At 47.1% G+C, this 21,717-nt stretch overlaps 1 protein-coding gene across 7 annotated transcripts in view; it reads right to left on the bottom strand.

The window, feature by feature from the left end:
* Window positions 1-21,717, bottom strand: part of gse1b (Gse1 coiled-coil protein b) — a 599,837-nt gene that overhangs the window by 80,639 nt on the left and 497,481 nt on the right. For 5 of the 7 annotated variants that reach the window (XM_078544608.1, XM_078544607.1, XM_078544606.1 and 2 more), the window contains one exon: window positions 1,942-2,160. The exons of the other annotated variants lie outside the window; for them this stretch is intronic. In XM_078544608.1, coding sequence (XP_078400734.1) covers window positions 1,942-2,160 — 219 coding nt within the window. The remainder of the gene's footprint in view (window positions 1-1,941; window positions 2,161-21,717) is intronic. 7 annotated transcript variants of the gene reach the window in all.

Raw genomic sequence — 21,717 nt, forward strand, 5'->3', positions numbered from 1 at the left:
CTTCCCGATTACCTTGAGTTTTTCTAAATTCAACACCTCCTTAATGATCAATTCTAAAACCTTCCTCATGACAGGCGTCAAGCGTTAGCCTATAGTTTCCTGTTTTCTGCCTCCATCTCTTCTTGAATAGAGGGGTTATATTTGCTACTTTCCAGTCTGATAGAACCATTCCAGAATCCAGTGAATTTTGGAAAATTAATACCACCTCATTAGCCACCTCTTTTAAGACCCTAGTATGAAGTCCATCAGGACCCAGCACACAGCCCCATCAGTTTGCTCAGTATCGCTTCCCTAGTGATTGTAATTTCACCAAATTCCTCTCTCTCTCTTCCACCTCCTGACTGACAGCTTTAATGGAATGTTTTTTGTATCCTCTATAGTGGAGACAGAAGAAAAATATTTGTTCATTTCATCTTCCATTTCCTTTTTATCTGCTATTAACTGCCCACTCTCACTCCCTAGAGGCCCAACACTCACTTTACTTACTCTTTTCCTTTTTAAATACTTCTAGAAACTCTTGCTATCTGTTTTTACATTTCTAGCTAGCTTCCTCGCAATCTATTTTCTATCTCCTGATTAACCTTTTAGTTTTTAGTCATTCCCTGCTGTTCTTTATATTGTGACCAATCATCTGACCCGCCACTCAGCTTTTCACAGTTATATGCTTCTTCCTTAAGTTTGATGCTTTCCTCAACTTCTTTAACCATGGATGGTGGGTCCTCCCCTTAGATTTTTTTTTACTGTCGGAATATACTTATTCTGAAACATCCCCTTAAATGCCTGCTACTGCTCCTCTGTTGATTTATCCCCTAGCTTAGTAGGCCAGTTCACTTCAGCTGGCTCAGCTTTCATTCCCACATTGTTGCCTTTACTTATGTTTAAAATACTAGACTTAGACCCACTCTTCTCCCTTTCAAGCTGGATGTAAAATTCAATCATATTGTGGTCGCTGCTACCTAGGGGTGCCTTTACTCAGGTTGTTAATTAATCCTAAACAAAAACAGAATTACCTGGAAAAACTCAGCAGGTCTGACAGCATCGGTGGAGAAGAAAAGAGTTGACGTTTCGAGTCCTCATCAACTCTTTTCTTCTCCGCCGATGCTGCCAGACCTGCTGAGTTTTTCCAGGTAATTCTGTTTTTGTTTTGGATTTCCAGCATCCGCAGTTTTTTGTTTTTATCTCTGTGTTAATTAATCCTGTCACATTTCACAATGGGGGCCTGTAGACCACTCCCACTAGTGTTTTATTTCCCCGACTATTCCTCATCTCCACCCAAACCGATTCTACATTCTGATCTCCTGAACCAAGGTCACCTCCAACTATTGCATCAATGCCACCAATATAGTTTCCCCATCTATGTGGCATTGCTAATCTCTGCGATCTGCCAGCCTCCAGTCTGATAACAGCAAAGCAGTGTGCAACAATGTGAATACGGTCCGGAAAAGCTCAGCAGCCTCCTATTTCCCAGCAGTTGAGTTTCATCCCATCCTCACCATTTTCCCATTCCCCATTTTCTAGCAGGAGACCACGAATTGAGGGCAAGAGTGGCAACCTTCTGTCTACAGAGATCAACCACTCAGCACAGATCAGGCATTTACCCTGGTATTCTCCTGAACAGTATGACTCTCTTCCAAGCTGAATTTACTTCCTTTCCATCCTTCCACTTGCCTAATTAGTGAAAGCACTTGTGCAGCAGAAAACAATTCCTGAGGAACTCACGATGAACACTTAACAGGGACCGTCTGTGTAACACGTGGCTGAAATGATCAAACCAGGCCATCTGTGTCAGGGGATGTTGGTGATCCCTTGCGAAATCTTGCAGTCAAAAAAAAACCAGTGCTGATAAGCAGCCTTGTGTCTTACGGTACATCGCAGTGACAAAGCATTTGTCTCTAATGTACAATGGAATGGTTTTGTTTGTTTTCTCTCTCTCTCACTCACCTCTGGGCTCTTCCGCTTGTTTGGCGAGTTTGCGGAGTGCGGCTGCAAAGCTGGCAGAGTGTGCCGACGGTACCGACAAAGTGCTGTTAGTTGCCGGGCTGCCATTGGGCACTATGGAGCCATTGAGGGAGGATGGGTTGAGGGGGCTTACGGTAGCTGTCGTCCGTGTCGCTGTCGAGATCATTCCTAGTGAAGGTGACTTTGGCTCATGGCTCATGCCTAGAGGGGTTTGGGGGTGAGGGAAAAAAAGAAAAAAAAAAGGAGAGAACAAAGATTTAGATGGAAAAAAGTGCTAAATCCCTCATCCTACAAGGCATGATTAGGCTAAGTGAAACGCAAGACAGAACCTGCTTAATACGCAGTATTGCGCTGTATTTATAGCATTACACTGCTTCATATTTTTTTTTAAACCAAGGCTGTAATTTCTGAGATACCTTTGGAAGCGTCACATTATTTGAAGGCTTAGCCTTTTACCTAGTAAAGTGGTAAACAGGCAGACACAGACTGCACATACATAAATACAGATTTGCACAGTCATCATACATGCATGCAAGCACACACGTACACCCATCCACATTCAAGAATGGACACACATACACACAGATACAAATATACATGTGCACGTATCCATACACGTGCAAACACACAGAGCCATTCCCAGATAAGCAGCTGCTCTGGACTCTCAGTCTATAATTCCTGGACTGCACTTAAGATAGATAACGCTGGCATTTTGTCAAGCCGGAGCAGCCAGCCTATTGAGCAGGTTTACAAGCACATCAATTCCAACATCTGACCCTCAGCGTCCTCTCACTAAAGAAACACTCACATCAAACATGACACTAATTACGTTTTCTCATGAACCCGTGACAGGGAAGTGTTGTCACTAGTTGAGAAATGGCTGTCTCTGGGAGAAGAGGTCCAAGGGAGCCAGTGCCCTTCGCCCACTTTGCAGCCAATACATTACGGACAGTGACATGCAAAAGCTGAAAAGCAAGCACAAAGGCACTTAGGCTGGCATAGCTCTGTTGGAATGTCAATAGAGCATGTCTGGAGTTTTCTTTCAACCCACACCACCACAAAGCAAAGTTCTTAAGTCACATGCTGACAGGACTTCTTGGCTTTTTTTTTTTAAAAGTAAGAGTTTAATTTTGGTGCCAGGTCATTGTATGTAAAACACAACTGAATGACCTATTGAAAACGAATTGGAATGCTGGCCCTGGATTGTAACACTGAGCTGCCAGCCAGGTTACCATGAGCAGTCTGTAAGCTGGTTCACCACACTGCAAAGTAATGGCAGTGAGTGGGGTCCAGTTATTCATCCAAAGGTCACTCAAAGCCACGTCACACTGTAATGATGTAGAATTCCCAAGGTATCACAGAACAACAGCATACAAAAATGTCGGGTTCCTCGTCCTCAAGTACCTGTCCAACTTCTTTTTAAAATAATTAATGGAATCAGCTTCCACTTTGCAGGTAGAGAAATCCCTGTGAAATATTGTTCCTCTAAATCATTTGCCAATGATTTTTCATCTATGATTGCTGGATGTTATAAGATGGTTATGTTTCAAACTGTCTCCTTTAACTTAAAGTAAAATGGATTGCCCTGGAATGGGGGTTAGTGTGAAGGTGTACTGAACTCCACTTGGCGACAGCCCCACATGACCTAGTCGTCATGGGGGCAGAGGCCCAGGTAAAAATCTACTGAAAGTCAGGTGTGAGATTTAACACCTGGGCAAAAAAGGAAGCAAAAAAGGACCCAGGCTCTCAGGTTCTCTGGGGCAATCAGACCAGAGCGCTGGGGAAGATGACCCACAATAGGTGCTGCAATGCCAGGCAGAAGAAAAGGACTGCGTTTGGGGCAATCACCAAGCAAAGATTTGATGAGGATGGAACCCCTGTTCAAGGAAACGAGGATTGTGAAGAGTGAAAGACCAGGGAATCACCAGACGTAAAGTTCTTTCAATTAAGCTCAAAGGATTGATTGGAGGGAGACTTTGTTTAAAAGGAAGATTCATCTTGGTGAAGCATAGAGAAGAAATCCTGTTAGCACTGGAAGGATTTGGACTTTAAACTCAAGACTACATGTCTATGGACTGTGTGTTATAAACGCAGCATGGGATTTTCTGTAGTGCTAAAAAGTTCAGACATGGGGGAGAAAGCATACCTTTTTTGTTGTTTAGTGCATTAGTTGTCTACTATGTAATGTTTAGTCAATCTTGATTTCAACTGGTTTGTTACAGTAAGAGTGTTAAAACGTGAAATCTTTTGTGCGATTCTTTGCATGGGTCATTTATGTCTCTTATCAGTCTCTATGGGGATCATAGCACTAGTCTGGCTATTGACCGACTTTCCAGTGGGAATAGATTTTTCTCTATCTACCCTATCGAAGCCTTTCATCAGCTTGAAAACTCCTATTGGGTCACCTCTTCATCTTCGAACGTTCTGGAGATCAAGAGAGAAAGAAGGAAAGAGTGTGGTTGTGCATTAAGCAGCAGTGGGATAGGAGAGGAAAGAAAATTCAAGTCAGGGAGACAGCAAAGAAAAGATGTAATGGAAGATTTGGAGGGGGGCGGAGGGGGTAAGAGGCCGACAAGCAGCAATAGTCAAGAGGGAAGAGGAGATATAAAAAATTGAGGGAAAATTGAGGGAGTGCAGCATTGAGAGGGCTGGAGGGCCCAACTGTATGCATGCAGGAGATAGAGTGGGCAAATGAAACAGCAGCGATTAAAGATAGTTTTGCAACAGTATTGCATGGGAGATTAAGCTTTAGGAATCCTACATGCTCCCATTGTATGGCAGTCCAACAAAATGATTTTTGGGTGTTTTAACGTCTGCTGCACAATTAGTCGGTACAAATGGGTTTCACTAACATCTACTGGTGTCATCACAAAGAGGAGCTGAAACGGCCCTACACAAAATTCCTGGCACTCCCCCGGCATCGGTGGATAGAAGCTCCGCATGTTGCAATACTGAGCCACACAGGAAGGCAGGAGCATGGTTTTAGGGTCTGCTCGGTCCTCTGATTGGGGCTGGTAGTGATAGTGGGGGGTGTGGGGGTGAGGAAGGAGGAGAGGGCAAACGCTCAAACTGTCCTCAGCAACTTTGCGAGAGAAAGAAAGAAATATCCGCCCATAGTCATGCTCCTCATGCCTGTGCCTGTGCCCAGGACTAAAGTAAGAGAGTAGATGTGGGTATCAGTGAGGGACAGGCTTGGTCTTCACATATGAGAAATAATCACGTGGATAAGCTCGAGGGGAACCACCGTCACTTGCTGAACTGTACCTCGGCGTGAATCATCACCATGAGGGACAAGAGGGTGAAAACAATGGGAGGGAGAATCGCCAGGAAGCTGCTTTCCTCGTGCAGTTTATTTAGTGATTCATTAATAAACAAAATAAAAATAAATTATAGCCTGATACGAAGGTTGCAGTTGCAAACATTGCTCCCTTAAGGCTCAGAGTGGAAATGTTGCACATAACCAGTTGTAAACATTCTGATAGCAACTCTGGCCTTCATAGCATTACTAGAATCTTAAAATGTGCTTACAGTGGACTACATTATCAGCCTCTTAAGTTGTTCTCCTGTCATCCAAAAAAATAGCCGAGGTATTATTATGGGGGCTTTGATTCCGACAGACAAAAAGAATGGCAGCACTTTACCAAAAAGCTATTGTTCTTTGGGCGGGGGGGTGGGTGGGGACATTACTCACTCCTTTAACGGGCAGCACAATATCCTCCAAACAACTGAATAGCTCCTTGTCTGTAATTCCAATTCACAGCATCAGCACTTGGGAATACATTACTTTGCTCGGTGTATGATTGATGAGATATGATTGCATATATACTTCATTGGATGAGGAGGATGGTTGGTGCTCTGCATCTGGGGGTGGTGGGTGGGGGGGAGGGGGGTGGTACTGAAGCACACCCTCGAGGTCCATTAGGACCAGAGCACTCCGATCAGTCATGCAGAGCCAGCTGAAATACAAAACCCTCCTTGTCACTTCCTCTTTCACGTGTGATTCTCTGCACTCCGTGCTGTTTAGTCGCAGGCCTTACTTTATTTCATCCCCCCTCCCCATCTCCATTAATGCCACAAAAGCCATTACTAATCACAGATCTACGGTTTCCTGCCGTTTCCTAATTACAAAAACCCTGTCCCCAGCAGTCTTCTGACTTCAAACCACATTCTGCGATCGCCATGCACTGTAATTACAAACTAACAGTTTGGATGATTTTTTTTTTGCTGGATCCATGCAGAACCCCTCCTGGATAATTATACCCTAGAGCGCCAGGCTGGCAGGTCTCCTATTTAATCGGAGCTACACATTTGTGTCCTGCACTTCATAATAATCTCTCTTGACAATTTTCATTACAATTGGAAGAATGTTGAACAAATAAACAGTATTATTTAGCTGCCTCCTTCATCTCAGACAACCTTCCATCCCCTTGGGGCCAGTGCTCAGCATATTAACAGTGATGGGCCACTATGTATGCTGCACACATGATAGCATATGACATTCAGCTGATCTCTCTACAGCCAATTGAATTCTAAGGTCGATTACAATAAAACTATTGAGTTTGCAGCAATTTTTTTTCCATAATGTCCTGATTTTTTTTTTTAAAAGTCTTATTTTTTTCTCCATTTCTTTGTTATTCACTAGTCAATTCACGACTGTCACTTCAATTTTTTTTCCTCTTTTCTTTTTCACATCAACTGTTGACCAAAAAGACCAAGAGTTTTGAACTTTGCGCCACCCGCCCACCCAGTCTCTTTTCCTTCCATCCTCCCTTGCAGGGATGGACCTTTTACCTGGCTCCAGCAATGTTAGCTTGTGTGCGTGACCTCAGCTTGGGACAGTCTGCTCCGTGGGAAGAACAGAAGGAAGCAAGCACAAAAAAAGTACTGTTTACCTGGCTTTGTGTCCACTGTTGGACAACGCCTGAGGGAACGGTTGGACAAGTTTGCGCCAGAGCCCCTGACTCCCCGAAACCTTCTCCCCATCTTCAGGTCACATTTTGATAAGTGAGGGCAATCTGAAATCTCAGTGCATTCGAATTTTCTTTCCCTCTGGCCCTCCCCTTACAGGGCACATAGAATAAACAGTACAGAAGCAGGCCTCCCGGCTCCACTGGTCCACGCTGGCATTTATGCTCCACACAAGCCTCCTCCCACCTTACTTCGTCTAACTCCACTAAACACATTCTTATTCATTTCTCTCTCTCCTTCCACGAGATGCAAATATGCCAGTTCCCTCCTCAACTCTCACGTGGAATTGAGGTCCATATTCAGGCAGCTCTCCCGAGTAAAGACATTTCTCCTGAATTCCCTAGTGGACTTCTTTGTGATTTACCTCTTGAGATATATAGGCCCTCGTTTTGGCCTCCCCCACAATATAAATACCTTCTACCCTGTACACTCCCTTCAGAATCTTATCAGCTTATCCCTCAGCTCTATCTTTTTCAGAGTAAAGTGCTCCCAGCCTGTTCAGACTTTCCCCAATAGATGTACCTTCTCCGTTCTGGTAACACCCTTGCAAATCATAGTTACATCTTCTCAGGGTTTCCTCAGGCTATTTCTCCAGGTGGGTGGCCGAGAGGGGGTAAAAGGTGGAGCTGGGACCAACTGGTTCTGGGTTGCCAGCCCTCCAGAAATGGCCTGGAGTGTCCAGGAAGTGGAAGCTTAATCTCCAGGATACTGCCACCAGAAAACCCAACACGGCGTTACAACTCATCATCATTCCTCCAGCAATTTTGTTTTCTTGTTGGAAGAAAGTTGGAAGTCAGTGAAGAGCTATCCGCTCGGGTTAAGGAAGAGCCTGTTCACTTTCCAATTAGGCACTGCACCATGAAGAGGGGCCTGTTGGACAACCAATCAAGGAACAGGGCTATTGGAGGGAGGAGGTCATGTGATGAAAACTCCAGGAATAGATCCAGCCAGAGTTGGCGACCAATGCTGACTTCTCAATAACTACCACTGCTCAGTGACACAACAGGAAGACACGCATCGCATCTTCACATAGCATCCGACTCACTTTGCTCCCACCACACACACACACACACACACAAACACACAGACAGTGAAGAACGCCCAGTGCACAGTCATTTTCAAAACTAAAATGAAAGTAGGAATTTGAAACTTTGCAAAACAATGCAAGGAACTGTTTGTAAATATAACCAACATGCTCTGCCCATGTGCCGTCGCAATACAGGATACACCCTTATGATCTGGGACTGGGTCTCTTTTAGATCTTCTCTTTAATATGGATCTAGATTTTTACTCAACACCAATGTTTCTATGTTCTATGTTTCTAAAGGTACAGGGAGCACAATTTTGGAGTTTGCAGATGATACAAATCTTAGGCAGGCATGATGAGGAGTGAAGTACCACCTAGGCCATGCCATCACCTGGGTTCATGAGGTGCCAGCCCAATCGGAAATTGACCAGGCCTATTGGAGGTTCTGGATCAGGTAAGACGTAACCTTGGGTTGTAAAGGAGTGTGCAAACCAGATATCTAGGGCTGGATTTTTAATTTCCTCGGGGGTTGGGAGCGGAGTTGGCCAGCATCTTGCCTCCAGGCCATTTCTACGGAGATAGAGTCGGGGGTTGGCAGGGTTACTTCACCCCACCCTGCCGCCTCATACGCTGTGTGTAGCTGTTCGGGCTCAGTAAGAGCCTAACTGAGGCCAATTAATGGAGGCTGGCTGGAATTTTCCCTGTCTGCTTGGCTGCAAGAGCAGCCACAGGTTGTCCTGTGGAGGGGTTACCACCCCCTGCCCACCCGACCATCACCGTAACCCACACAAGCGGGGGCCTGGCTGCCGAATCTATTTTTCAATCAAAGTCTTTAAGAAGTGGGCAAGAGGGTGCCCCCATTTTAAACGGCCTCTCTCTTACTTACATGGCATGACAAACGGCTGCCCCTCTCAAGCCAGAAGGCCTCTGATTGGCCCTTCAGCTTTGAGGGCACGTCCACCATGCTCAATTAGTCAGAGAACTGGTCTTCAGGCCAATTAAACAGGTGCCCACTTAGTGACTGTCTCCCCTCAACCCACCCCGCCAACCCACTCCGGGCAGTTTTGACACCTAGAAAAAGCCCCAACCCCTGTTTCCTGTCCCCAGAGGGAAATATCCAGCCTCCAGTCAAAGACATGAGATACCCTGACTTTAGAAACTCCTGGGAGGTACTGCCATGCTAGATAGCGCCAACTGGCAAGGACTGACCACAGTGGGGATTAAATCCATAACTTTCCTGCACTGTGGTTTATATTTCAGCGGCTTAGCAATGACACCATCTAATGAGAATCTTCATAGGAGACATAACACAAGCAATATAGACAATGCCATATTAAACAAGGTAATACTATGGACAAGGCTATGATAAGAGTACAGAAACACTGATCAAACTTGAATGAATATCTGGGTGGGGCACTGCAGGGGAAACAAAAAACACCAGCATCATTTAATGAACAGATGGATCCTATGATGGGGGCCCATAGGTTCTTTCTGGAAGAATGAGGTTAGATGGGCTGAATGGCCTTCCTCATCTATATCGATGCGATGAACACATGGTTGCTTTAAGTGTGTGACCTGACTCAATGCCACTGCACATCTCCAAAGAAAATAACACAAACAAACTCTCGCCATGAATCAGTTATAGCACAATCAACAACTCTGCCGCTAAAAGATGCGTCTTTACTTTGGGATTTGGGCGATGGGGCCTGTTGGACAGTTTATCCCATTGTCTTCTCCCATAATGCATTCCTTTCAAAATCCATCAACCATTCTAATGCAGTATGAAAGGTCTAAAGGTTTAATGGAGGGTCCCAAGGAATCCTACCACCCCGCCAGCTTGGCGAATATTGAACGATTCCACGTACCCCAATGTCTGAGGAGGATGCAATCTTTCACACAACAGAGTCAATTAGACGGTAAAAGGTTTTTTCTAAACAATAGTGTGTTTGGCCTTCCTTAGCAACATGGACTTGGTAATCGCAATAGCTGCAGAAAGTACTCGTGTGTTCAAACAGGCCAAGCATTATTAACAGTGAATGCACTGTTTGCCCTGAGGCGCATTCAATGCTCTATTATACCAGTGCCTTGTCTGCTCAGCTGGAGCTGAACCTGTTACATTAACTTTGTCCAGTCAATCATCACCCAACTCAGAGAGGGCAGAAACAAAATTAAAATGAAACGGTTCGGCGGTGGGGGAGGGGGGGGAGGGGTGGGGCAAAAACAAAACAAAACAAAAAGAAATGCTATGCCCCGGGATGTCACGGAAGGAGTTTTTTTTGTTGTTTTGACAACACAATAATTGCCCTCCTCCCCCACCCACCCTCCTCAAAAAAAAACACAGTATTGTCATTTGTACAGCCGGCCAGTTTTATTTAACTCGATGCTTCAGGACTTCCCTCAGCCCCTGTCGGAACCTCTGTAACCCTCTGCAAGAGCATCAGCTTTTTTGGGATTTTGTTTTCATGATAGAATCAGCCAGTTCCCTGTCCCGGGTGCTGTTTCTTTTCAATTTCTCCCCTCCCCTCCCCTCATCCCCGCCGTCTTTCGCCTCCTTGCCACCTGCCCAAAGACACAGACGCCCTCTGTGCCTCGCCCGACTTGTCATTCTTTCATTTGTGAACCCAGGTGATGAGCGCTGGCACACTATTCCACCATGAGAAGCATCACAGTCGAGTCAGACACCAGCCGGCATCTGTAAATGTGCATTTTACGCCAGCTGTCTATCTGTACTGGTGAGGTTTGCCTGTAGTCGATGCTGCAGACTACACGACGATACTAGGCAATCGCAGAGAATCACAGGACTGTTACAGTGCAGGAGGCGGCCATTTGGCCCATTGTGTTGGCACCGGCTCTCCAAATTCACATAGAGCCATTCCCCCAGCTTCTCCCTATAACCCTGCACGTTCTTCCTTTTCAGCTAACAGTCTAATTCCCTTTTGAATGCTTCAATTGAACCTGCCTCCACCAAAATTCCTGACATCGATAGCCATGCCTTTAGCTGCCTAGGCCCTGTCTCTGGAATTCCCTCCCTCCTGACCGTCCAAGCAGATCCTGGGCAGCCAAACATACATCGAAGGGACAGCACAGAAACAAGCCATTCGGCCCATCTGATCCACGGCTAGTGTTTGTGCTCCACACAAGCCTCCCCTCCCACCCTTGCTCTTTACGTCGCCTGAGCAGCATGGTCCTCCGAGCCAAGCCTTTCTCCCTCATGTACTGATCCAATGTCCCCTTAAATTAACAGAAAGGCAGAATCACACGGTGTGCTTGTGAGCCTATCTCACCTGGACATCTGGGATCTTTCACCATAACATATGCCTCAAGAAGAAAATAGTTCCGGCCTCAGTTGAAATGGTGGTTAAGGTCCTCCAAGTGGCCTCAGCGCCCACATGCCTTGAAGGAGATATCAGTTAGAGTACCTCTGCACTCACTATGTGGAGAGGGAGGGCATATTTCCTCAAAGAGTCTCCCAACCCAACAGAAACCCAACTTGCTTACTGAAAGAAGGGTACAGTAGTGGAGTGGGGGGAAAGGGTCAAGATGAATTCTTCCTTGGCTCATCCCTGCTCTTCATCCCCCGCAGAGCCCTGGCGCCATCACCTTTGGCCCTTCACACGCACACTTCACAGTAAAAATTGTCGCAATAAAGTTGTCAGCTGGCCACTCAGTTGAATGAAAGTGGATCCAAGCTCAAGTCCAGCACTGAGCACAAAGTCTTGGCTCACACTTCAGGGCGACATTATCAGAGGCAGTGTGTTTAGGATAAGGAGTTAAATCAAGCTCACACCTGCATGTTCAAGTGGATATTAAAGAGAAACAGCACGAATGTGGTAGAGCACAGCGAGCTCTCCTAATCCCAGGCTAACAGATATCCCTTGACCAACATGATCCAAAACAGATCCACTGGTCATTCATCTCACTGGTCTGTGGGGGATCTTGCTGTGCAAAAATGGCTGCCAGGTTTGCCGACACAACAGTTTCAACGTGTGTGGGACTTGTGCTAAGGCCCACGGGTTAGTTTTTGAGAGTTAGACTCTCCTCTCTCACTGGGCGATAATAAGGTACAGAAGTCAGCGTACCAATTCCCATCGCTCCTATTTGGCAAGGCATTGCTTTTAATGGCTGCAGACTCGGTGGTGGCGGGGGATGGAGTGGGCGGGGGGTCCTACCCTCTTGGTGTGGTCTGCTTTCCAGAGCATTATGGCTCCATGCTGGACACACCAGCTCAAAAAAACTGTCCTGGGGTAAATGCAATTGAAACATACAAAAAATTGAAGAGAAGTTGATTTGAACCAGGATTGTGTTCAAACTGGCTTTTCAATCACATAAACTCACACAGAAAGAGAAATGAGCCAAGATTTGGCTAAGTGTGGCAAAGCATGGAGGTTCAAACCTGTACCAAACTTTACATCACTATGCAATGAAGCCCAATCTGGATCTTTATGCTCTACTGGAAAAACACAACCTCAGGATGATGACTTCAATAACGGTTGGGGGGGGGGGAATCACATGTTCATGTGGACAGTTAACTTGAGTAAATAAATTAGGAAGAATGAGGGTGTGTGTGTATAAAAGGATTTATAGTTGGAAAGGACATGTCTGCAGGGCTTCGGGGAAGGGCAAATGAGTGAGATTAATTGGATAGTTCTTTCAAACAGATGGCATGGACATGATGGGCTGAATGGTCTCCTTCTATGCTGCCTGGCCCTGTGTGTTTACACGTCATCCCACCCCAGGCCAGCCCCAAAATATTCTTACTAAGATAGCTTTTCCCAACATGGTTTCCATGCTGTTGGCCTCACCATTTTAAGCCAGCGTCTTACGGGCTCAGCTTGTGAATACGCCCGACTATAGCAGAGAAATGAAGCGCATCCCCATCCTCCTTCTCCTCTCACCGCCCGCACCCCCCCGCCCCCATCCTGCTCCCCTCACCAGTGCATTTTAAGACAAGTCGTTGGATTCCTTAAAGGAAGTTATCACCAACAGGAGCTCAGCCCCTCTCAGCCAGGCTGGCTGCTGTGCTGCTCCATTGCAGCTGACAGAGCTCTTTGTAAGAGTGAATTATGAAACTTACACTACAAAGGCCTCTCTAAAAGGTGCTGGATAATGTTTCACAGCTGTAACCAGTCTTAATTGTCAGCTCTTAACCAGCAGCCTCCTGCAAGTCGCAGAGCCCTGCCTTAATGTGATCAGCCACTTTCTTGATCCAGTGTGACCTCCACCTTAGACTGACATTTCTCTGATAACACTCAGTCGCTAATTGAGAGCGCAGCCTTCAGAGAGCCCCCTACATTAAGATGCAGCTGGCTGGTTGGAGCCACATTTCCAATCAGATTGAAATTTGCTTACAGAGCCAATCTGCTGCTGCCCCAGGCTTGTGTCAAGATACCTCGCGAGCTCCTGTTTAAGCACCTTGCCTTAATCACGGGTAATCGATGCTAACCCAAAGAGACGGTGCACAATCAAAGCCCTGCCGTTACGTGATTAGACGGCTGCAGGCAGATTGATATCATTGTGACGCTGTTACTCTAATATGTACTGTGCCATTAACACCCGTGCTCAATTGATATCAGAACCAAGGAGTCTTGCTCAGTGTATATGTCACGACCACGGAGCTACTTAACAACATCTGCAGATCACACTATTCAGTTAAAAGCTTTCAGGGAGGTCAGAACCACTTAAAAATGGATTGTAGATTCTTCTCCTGTGGCTGTGTGTGTAAATGCATTGGGCTCGAGAGATGAGAAGGCCTCAGGCCTGAAGTGTGGTCTCTGAGCTGACCTGGTAGTAGCTAGGGGGCACCATCAAGCGGAAAACCTGCTGACGCCCAAGGTCGAAGTTGACACACCCAGGGTGAGGTACTGACCAAAATCCCTCTTTTTGGGGGTGCCATTGGGTGAGGAAGCAAACAGTAAGGAGGAATTGAGATTAGACCTTCCACCTACAACACACACACACCCCCCACACGGAAACTCCACCCCCCCCCCCCCCACATACACACCCCCCCACCCCACCACACACACACACCCCACCACCCACACACACACCACCACCACACCATATACACCCCCCCCACCCCACCACACACACACCCACCCCACCCCACACACACCCCCCCACCCCACCCCACACACACCCCCCCCACCCCACCCCACACACACCCCCCCCCACCCCACCCCACCACACACACACCCCCCCACCCCACCACACACACACCCCCCACCCCACCACACACACACCCCCCACCCCACCCCACACACACCCCCCACCCCACCCCACCACACACACACCCCCCCACCCCACCCCACCACCACACACACCCCCCCACCCCACCCCACCACACACACACCCCCCACCCCACCCCACCACACACACACCCCCCCACCCCACCCCACCACCACACACACCCCCCCACCCCACCCCACCACACACACACCCCCCCACCACCACACACACACCCCACCCCACACACACCCCCCCCACCACCACACACACCCCCCCACCCCACACACACCCCCACCCCACCATCCCACACACCCCCCCACCCCACCATCCCACACACCCCCCCACCCCACCATCCCACACACCCCCCCACCCCACCACCACACACACACACACACCCCCACCCCACACCACACACACACACCCCCACACCCCACCACCACACACACACCCCCCACACCCCACCACCACACACACACACACACACCCCACCACCACACACACACACACACACACCCCACCACCACCACACACACACACACACACACCCCACCACCACACAGACACGCGAAATCCAAACTCACAGGAGGCCCCCCCACTGTAAATTCATCAGAAAGGAAAGACAGCAAAGCCCTGATGGGACAGGGAGGTGCTGTCCATCCCCTCGGAGGCCCCTAAGTCAGTTCATTTATTAACACACACGAGAAACAAATCAAACAGCCCTAATCGGTTTATTGTTTGGAAACAAAGATCCCGCATCAAGTGACCTTGTGGCTTGCTAATTCAAATAGTTAATAGTAACAAGTAAATAGATTTAAAATACCGACGTGCACATTCTGAAGCCTGCAGGTTTATCACAGCTTTTGTATATCGAGTCCTTCAGCAGATTTCTAAGGAAGCAAAACTCATTTTCAAGAAGGTGAACGATGTCAGTACTTGGAGACGTACCATATACACTCTTTCTACTCTGACAACACTAAGCACTCCCTGGCCAGGTTTATTATTTGTTATAGACAAAACTTAAAGCTCTCTGTTCACTGCGCTAATAATGAGTTCTTTAACCTTCTGAAGAAGGGGTGACAGTCCCATTTCCCACACCATCTATCCCTATACTCTCGGAAATTGGCCAGTCACTGTGAAATTACGGGCTGCCTTTTCTGTGCTGTCGACTCTCAGGCACTGGAAACTGGACTGAGACAGTCCAAACAGGTTTCACTCAGGATCCTCATCAGAACTTGAAGCATGGAATCATCCAGTTCATTTTGGTACTGAAAACACACAGGCCATTTCCTCCTCATTTCTTTCCTTAAAGCCTTAAAACGAGAAGTAATGTCGAGGAGTTGACCCATCAGAGTCGGCAAGGGTACTTTCCGAACGGTTTACGATGTGCTCATTCGAGAATATTTTGCAGCATCAGTAAAGTTCGGTAGTCACGTATCGCGTGCTTCATTAAAACCAGCTCCACCGCCTCCTTTGCCTTGCACTGTAACTTAATGCTTCACTCAAAGATGCTGACTCTTATTGGAGTGCAGTTATAGAGTTGCCACGACCTCATCCAAGTACTCTCTCCGTGTACGAGAATAATACGAGCACATCACGGCTGAATGCAATCTGGCCTTTGCCTGACATTCTCGCACTTGTGCCTTTACAGCAGCAACCACCAGACAGTGAGAACCCCTTCTTAACTTGTCATATGGGAGCCCAGACAATGCTGGGAGGGGGGAAGTATTTGACTCTAGTAGGCATCACAATCAAACAGAATCCTCCCCTGCCCCGACATCTGGGTACACATTTTGCACGAGGGGTTACTTTTGCAACAAGAAACTTAATTAATATTCACCCTCCCAAGCTTGTGGGGGGGTGTGCTGAGGCCAACTGTGGGGTCTCAACTCCATGCTGGTAGATCAAAGCTGAACTTGCTGGTCTCTCACCACCTGGTACATTTACTCACTAAGCCATCAGGCACTCTTCAAAATGATGGCATGGTTGAAGTCAAAGAAAGAGCTGCCTGAACAAGTGATTGCTATACTAACCATCCAGGCTATGGTTGCTCCCTTACACAACTGAACCTGGCAGGGGGTGGGTTGCAATGTAGTTCAGGCACTGATTTCACATAACAATGCCCCGGTAGTCACTGACCGTAGCTCCTTGACTGCACATGGACACAGGGTTCAGGTGTTTATTTCCAGGTGAGTGCTTATATCAGCAGGAGTATGTTTCATCTCGAGGGGTGGGTTTGTGGTTGGAGGGGGGAAGGGGGTGAAATATTAAATATACTCATTGTGCATCAAGTCAAGCACTTCTCCAGCGATTAGAGCACACATAGTGCCACTGACAAAACGCGGGACAAGCATCCATGGACCACCCACTGCATTAAAGAGGCTTCAGTGAAACGAAAGTGAGAATGTAATACAGGAAAACCAGCAACAAACCCAGTCCAGCGTTGGGGGGTTAACAAACAATTCCATTTCCACGGTTGCCTTGGCATGTTGGGAGCCCACTCCTTTATCAGCTTGGCTTCCCCTTTCAACAGGGAGTGCAGAATTTCCTGGCAGCCAGGCAAGTGTTTCCCTACATGGTCACCTGCTAGTACTCCCTTACTCTAGGTCTTGCTTGCCACCCCTCTCTCTCTCCCTCTCTCCCCCTCTTCCCCGATTCCTTCGGGCAGAGGAGAAACCCTCAAGAAGCCACCACTCATTACAATCCGCTTACTGCTTTCAGAGGTCAGAGGTCGGCTAGTAAAGCCATCAAGCACAGCGAGACATTTCTGATTGTAGGGACCAGGCCTCATCTCAAAGCAGAGCTTCTCCTGCTGAGTAACCCATTAAGGAGGACTTGCCTCAAGGCTCCCCGTGAGACCCGGGGGGGGGTGGTGCTGCTCAGGCAATGACAACCCGCATTGAGGAAAGAACCACAACTGAGAGAAATGCAAGCTCTGGTGCAAAAATCCAACACTGAATCAAAGCTGGCCCTGTCAACTACCCACAAGTATATCGTTTGTAAAGGCAAACTTCTATGCAGTTTGGGAAAACAACAAAATGACATGCGTTCAAATAATAAAAAAAAGTCAAATAAACATTAAAAAGAGTTGTTAAAATAAATAGACAGCATCAATAGCCCATTGAAAGTTGGGCAGTAAGGGTGAGGCCAGGTCAAATGTGTTATTTATGCCTTTTCCAAGCACCATCTGCAATCGGAATTGAGGATTGTGTAGAGAGGATGAGCAGCACCAGTGCCTGGGGCAGAGTGGCATGCTGGCAATCTCTTTGAATCTCACCGTAAAGGCTGACACACATACACAGAGACAGGGACACGGGCACACGGAGACAGGGACACGGGCACAGGCACACGGGCACAGAGTCAGGGGCACACGGACACAGAGACAGGGGCACACGGACACAGAGACAGGGGCACACGGACACAGAGACAGGGGCACACGGGCACGGGCACACACACGGACATGCAGTAACAATGGGACAAATAACTTAAAATGGCCACTAGAAGGCAGCCACAAACGAAATGCCTCGTTTGACAGTGGTACTGCTGGGGATTAAGATTGATGACTTGCTCAGGAGCTCATGTCAAAAGCCACTCTTACTGTACACATATAAATGTGCCCCCATTGTTACCAGGGCGATCATCTTTTGTTTTTAATACAATGTTACAGGGTTCACAAAGATGTCTGATTACTGAGTACTCAGGAATTGACAACTGCTGTCCAACGCACAGGCCACCTTTTTTCCAAAAGGTGGCTGCAATAGACCCACAAATAAAATATTTACAATGAGTACTGGCCAGGTCGCTGCTGTCAAGTCGCTAGCAATACCAACATTTCAGACCCATCCTTTGCTCTAAATCTAACCGTAAGTTACTCAGCGTCAAACTAAGTCCATTGTTCTCACTTGGCCAGGATGGTTCTGACATGACCCATAATTTCGCCTCCCCCTTTCCAGTCCACGGTCGGAACTGCAGTCGCACTGGCCAGGAGTGTGCTGGCCTTGCTCGATTTAGCCGAGGTGTTTTGCTGAAACAAATCATTTCAGAATCTCCCCAGGGTTGTGCCAGGGGAGGATGGCGAGTCCATTGGACATGGCTGCTCTTTTCATCCAAGGGTGGTGACTCGTGCTGGGGTAAGGCCCGTCAGTGACAGCACGGGCTTTTCAACCAAAGGGGCCATCACATCTCAGACAGAATAGACGGTAAACAGGAAGCACAGTACAGAATAAGTCAGAGGAAGGAATTGAGAAGACAGTGCAAACTCAAAGACTGGGAGTGGGTGGGGGGGGAGAGAACACATTTAAAGAGACAGCTGAAATCTACCTCCTTTCTAGTCGATTATCCACTGCATAAATTCTGAAGAAAAGCAACCCTTTAATATTACCCCAACTTAGTCGTGTCACTCCCTCTATAGAAATTATAGCACTGACTTGCTGTCCTTTATTTAAACGTCAGCCTGCTCAAGAATCCATGTTAGACTTTCCACATGTAAAAGAATGATTTATCCCAGCTTTCGAGAAAGAGCAATGTACTGAAGTAACGGCTAAGTTGTAATAAATCAATTAGGGACAGGATTTAGAGGTGATACTGCACATTGATTATTTGGAAGCCTCATACAGAATGACAATGAACAGCCTCCAAACACTTGCACAATCCATCTCACTTCAATGCTGCACTTTGCTACTTAACCCAAACTGCCCCACATTCCCTGCCAAGTAAGAGCCCTTGTGTTACACTCCCCAGTTAATGGGCAGCTGCACTCCTTTACAGCCATTTAACTGCTGTTTTGCATGTATTTCGAATTCTAATTGCTCTGCGTGGTATGCCTGAGTAGGATGAATGAAAGGATGGGGCACAGTGAAAACATTTGTGCTTTACATAAGATGGTGCTCTCACCTATCAGGAAAAAGGAGGGGGTTGGGGCTGGTGTTGGGAAGAGAATGGAGTTTGCGTTAGCTGCAGTTAGCAACAAGCTTTTCCTTCCAAACAGTCTCTTTTTCACTCCCACCCCCTCAACCTCTTGAATTTTGGCTTTAGCTTGCAAGATTATTCCACAAGCGCCAACAGCTCACTACTTCTCTCCAATTGACTACTCTTGCCTAAGCCCAGGCAACATAGCCGGCTAGTCTCCACTATTTGAACAGGGAGCCATCACAGGCTGCCCTTGGCCTCACATGCTCACTTTGCGATAAGGAGTTGCTACACAACAGTTAGAGACTTGATGAGTGTAAACTTCCCTCAGTCAGAAGCACTGAGCCATCTGAAGCATGCTTGGCCACTATCACCCACAACCTGCAACGCTCCCCCCACCCCCTCCACAACCGCCCCCTCTCTTTCACCGTCGTAACACTGAAACTGTGACAATAAGATTCCATTCCAAATGCATTTTGGCTAATGAGATGTCTCAGAGCTAAACCCCACATTAGGAAAGGTCAACAGTAGAAACCACTTGCCACTGCCCCTGTGCTTATACAACTTTTATGGCCAGCCACTGGATTATACCTTGAAGGAACATTGCCAGCATTGGTACATCACAGCAAAGTAGAATGATCTGTTCCGTCAGAGGCAGTACAGAGACAGAAACAGAAAATGGAAGACACTGAGTGGGGCAACTCAATAATATTCCACACACCGCTCCCTCCATGCTTAATCTCCAATGCAGATGGCAAGACTAAGACTTAAGTCAGGGCACATGTGGCTTTCCAAACGCTGGGCTATGGGAGAATGAGTGACCTTGCACTTCTGAACTGCAACTCAGCTGATCCCCCTTTCATACTCAAAGAGCCCAGGGAACATCCTCCTCGACAACAGACACAAAAGCCAGCACATGTCGATTCAGGAGATGAGCAGACAGTGCTCTATTGGTGCCAGGACTCCATTATAGCAGTGCAGGGGTGAAGCTCACCTCTTCTTGGCATTGAATGCCCTCATGGCAGGGCACAGAATGCCCTCAGTGCTGGGAGTATCACTTGTCTGTTGCAATGGCACACTATCATTTGTGAATGCACCTTACATTGACTAAATGTCAGAGATAGATCATTTTGCTCTAAAATCTCTTCTGCAGGAGTACACAGAGCTAATATAAAGGGCCCTCCTGACCGAAACACCATGTGGGAGCTGCATAATGTCCAGTGCTTTGTAAACATACAGGATATTGCTTTGGTGTAGCCCATGCAGGCCCCACCTCCCAGTACTTGAAGCCCTCAGTTATCCAATTAACTCTGGGTCCTGAGAGTCTCAGATAATCGGAAGTCTATTGTAATTAAACAGGATTACATCAAGGAATATTAGAAGTGCCAACATTAGTTAACAGTAGAATATACATTAAACATTCATTGCCACTGTTGTTTGTCCAAACACTCCAAAGACTAAATGCTTCAGATGCAGCAGATTACTGAGACAGACCATTAACAGTGGACCTAGTGCAATTACTGAGTAAGAAAGGCAACGATAGGAAAAAGATTGTTGACCAGTCGAAATCCTATTTGCTCATCATGAACATTAATTGTCACTCACTGCTTCTGCTAAATAAAATTGGGCAGGTAGTATTGGGAAACTTCTTCTCGTCCAAGGTTTATATTCTTTATTGCTTCATGGTACTAATGGGTACAAATTCTTAAGGCCTTATGTAGTTCCAAGTTGTACAATGCATTGGCAGGAGGCTTAGGCTGGGCAAGGAAAACAGATAAGAATTGGGAACTTGCTGAGCACTTGATGTTGCTAAGATTTGGATACCACCATAAAGTTCTTCAGCTCAACAGGGGCAGGTGAGGTTTCCTGCATTCATGAACTGACTGGAGTGTCACTGAGCGAGAGGGAGGAGGCTGAAGGACACCTGTTGGAGCATGACTGAGGTGGGGTTGGGCGGGCAGGGGGAACCACATGCACGACTGCCTCACTCTGTTGAGCTCCACACGTCAGAACGTGCCAGCTACAGGGATCGGGGAAGCAGTCAAGTTATCAGGTGATTCTCTGATCTTTTATCGTTCTTTTCCCCATCCAGTACAATTAATCATACACCATCTCCAGCTCTGACCCAAGACAGGCACTTTGTGCAATAACCAATACTAACAACTTGCAGCGGCTAAACTGTCTGAAGGAAAGCTGGGTGGGGGAAGAGGAGGGACTGACTGATGAGTCTGATTTGACACTTCCTGCGTGCAGCTAAAATGACAAGCCATGTCATGCGAAATTGTTGTGCTCGGTGACGTTTCACAACATGACTCCAAGTAGTTTTTGAAATGAACTTGCACAGCTAGGCCCAGGTGATGACACCGCAGTTGTCAGTTAAGTGAGCATACATTCCATTGAACAACAGCCTATAGGAAGCCACGCAAAACCTCCTTCTCCCCACCCCGTTTCGGCACTTAAGAGGCCCATAAAACAAACACTGGGACTGGATCCGATAAGTAAGCAGAATTAAATCCACTTAATCCCCACCCCCCCTCTTCCTACCTCATTTGCTGTAAGGGCTGAATTTTGCCTGAGCGTGGAGCCTGCAGCCCTTCACTACCTCACCCCGTCCATTACCAAGTGCCCACAAG

Source organism: Cetorhinus maximus, chromosome 6, assembly GCF_964194155.1.
Source record: "Cetorhinus maximus chromosome 6, sCetMax3.hap1.1, whole genome shotgun sequence".
Classification (NCBI taxonomy): domain Eukaryota; kingdom Metazoa; phylum Chordata; class Chondrichthyes; order Lamniformes; family Cetorhinidae; genus Cetorhinus; species Cetorhinus maximus.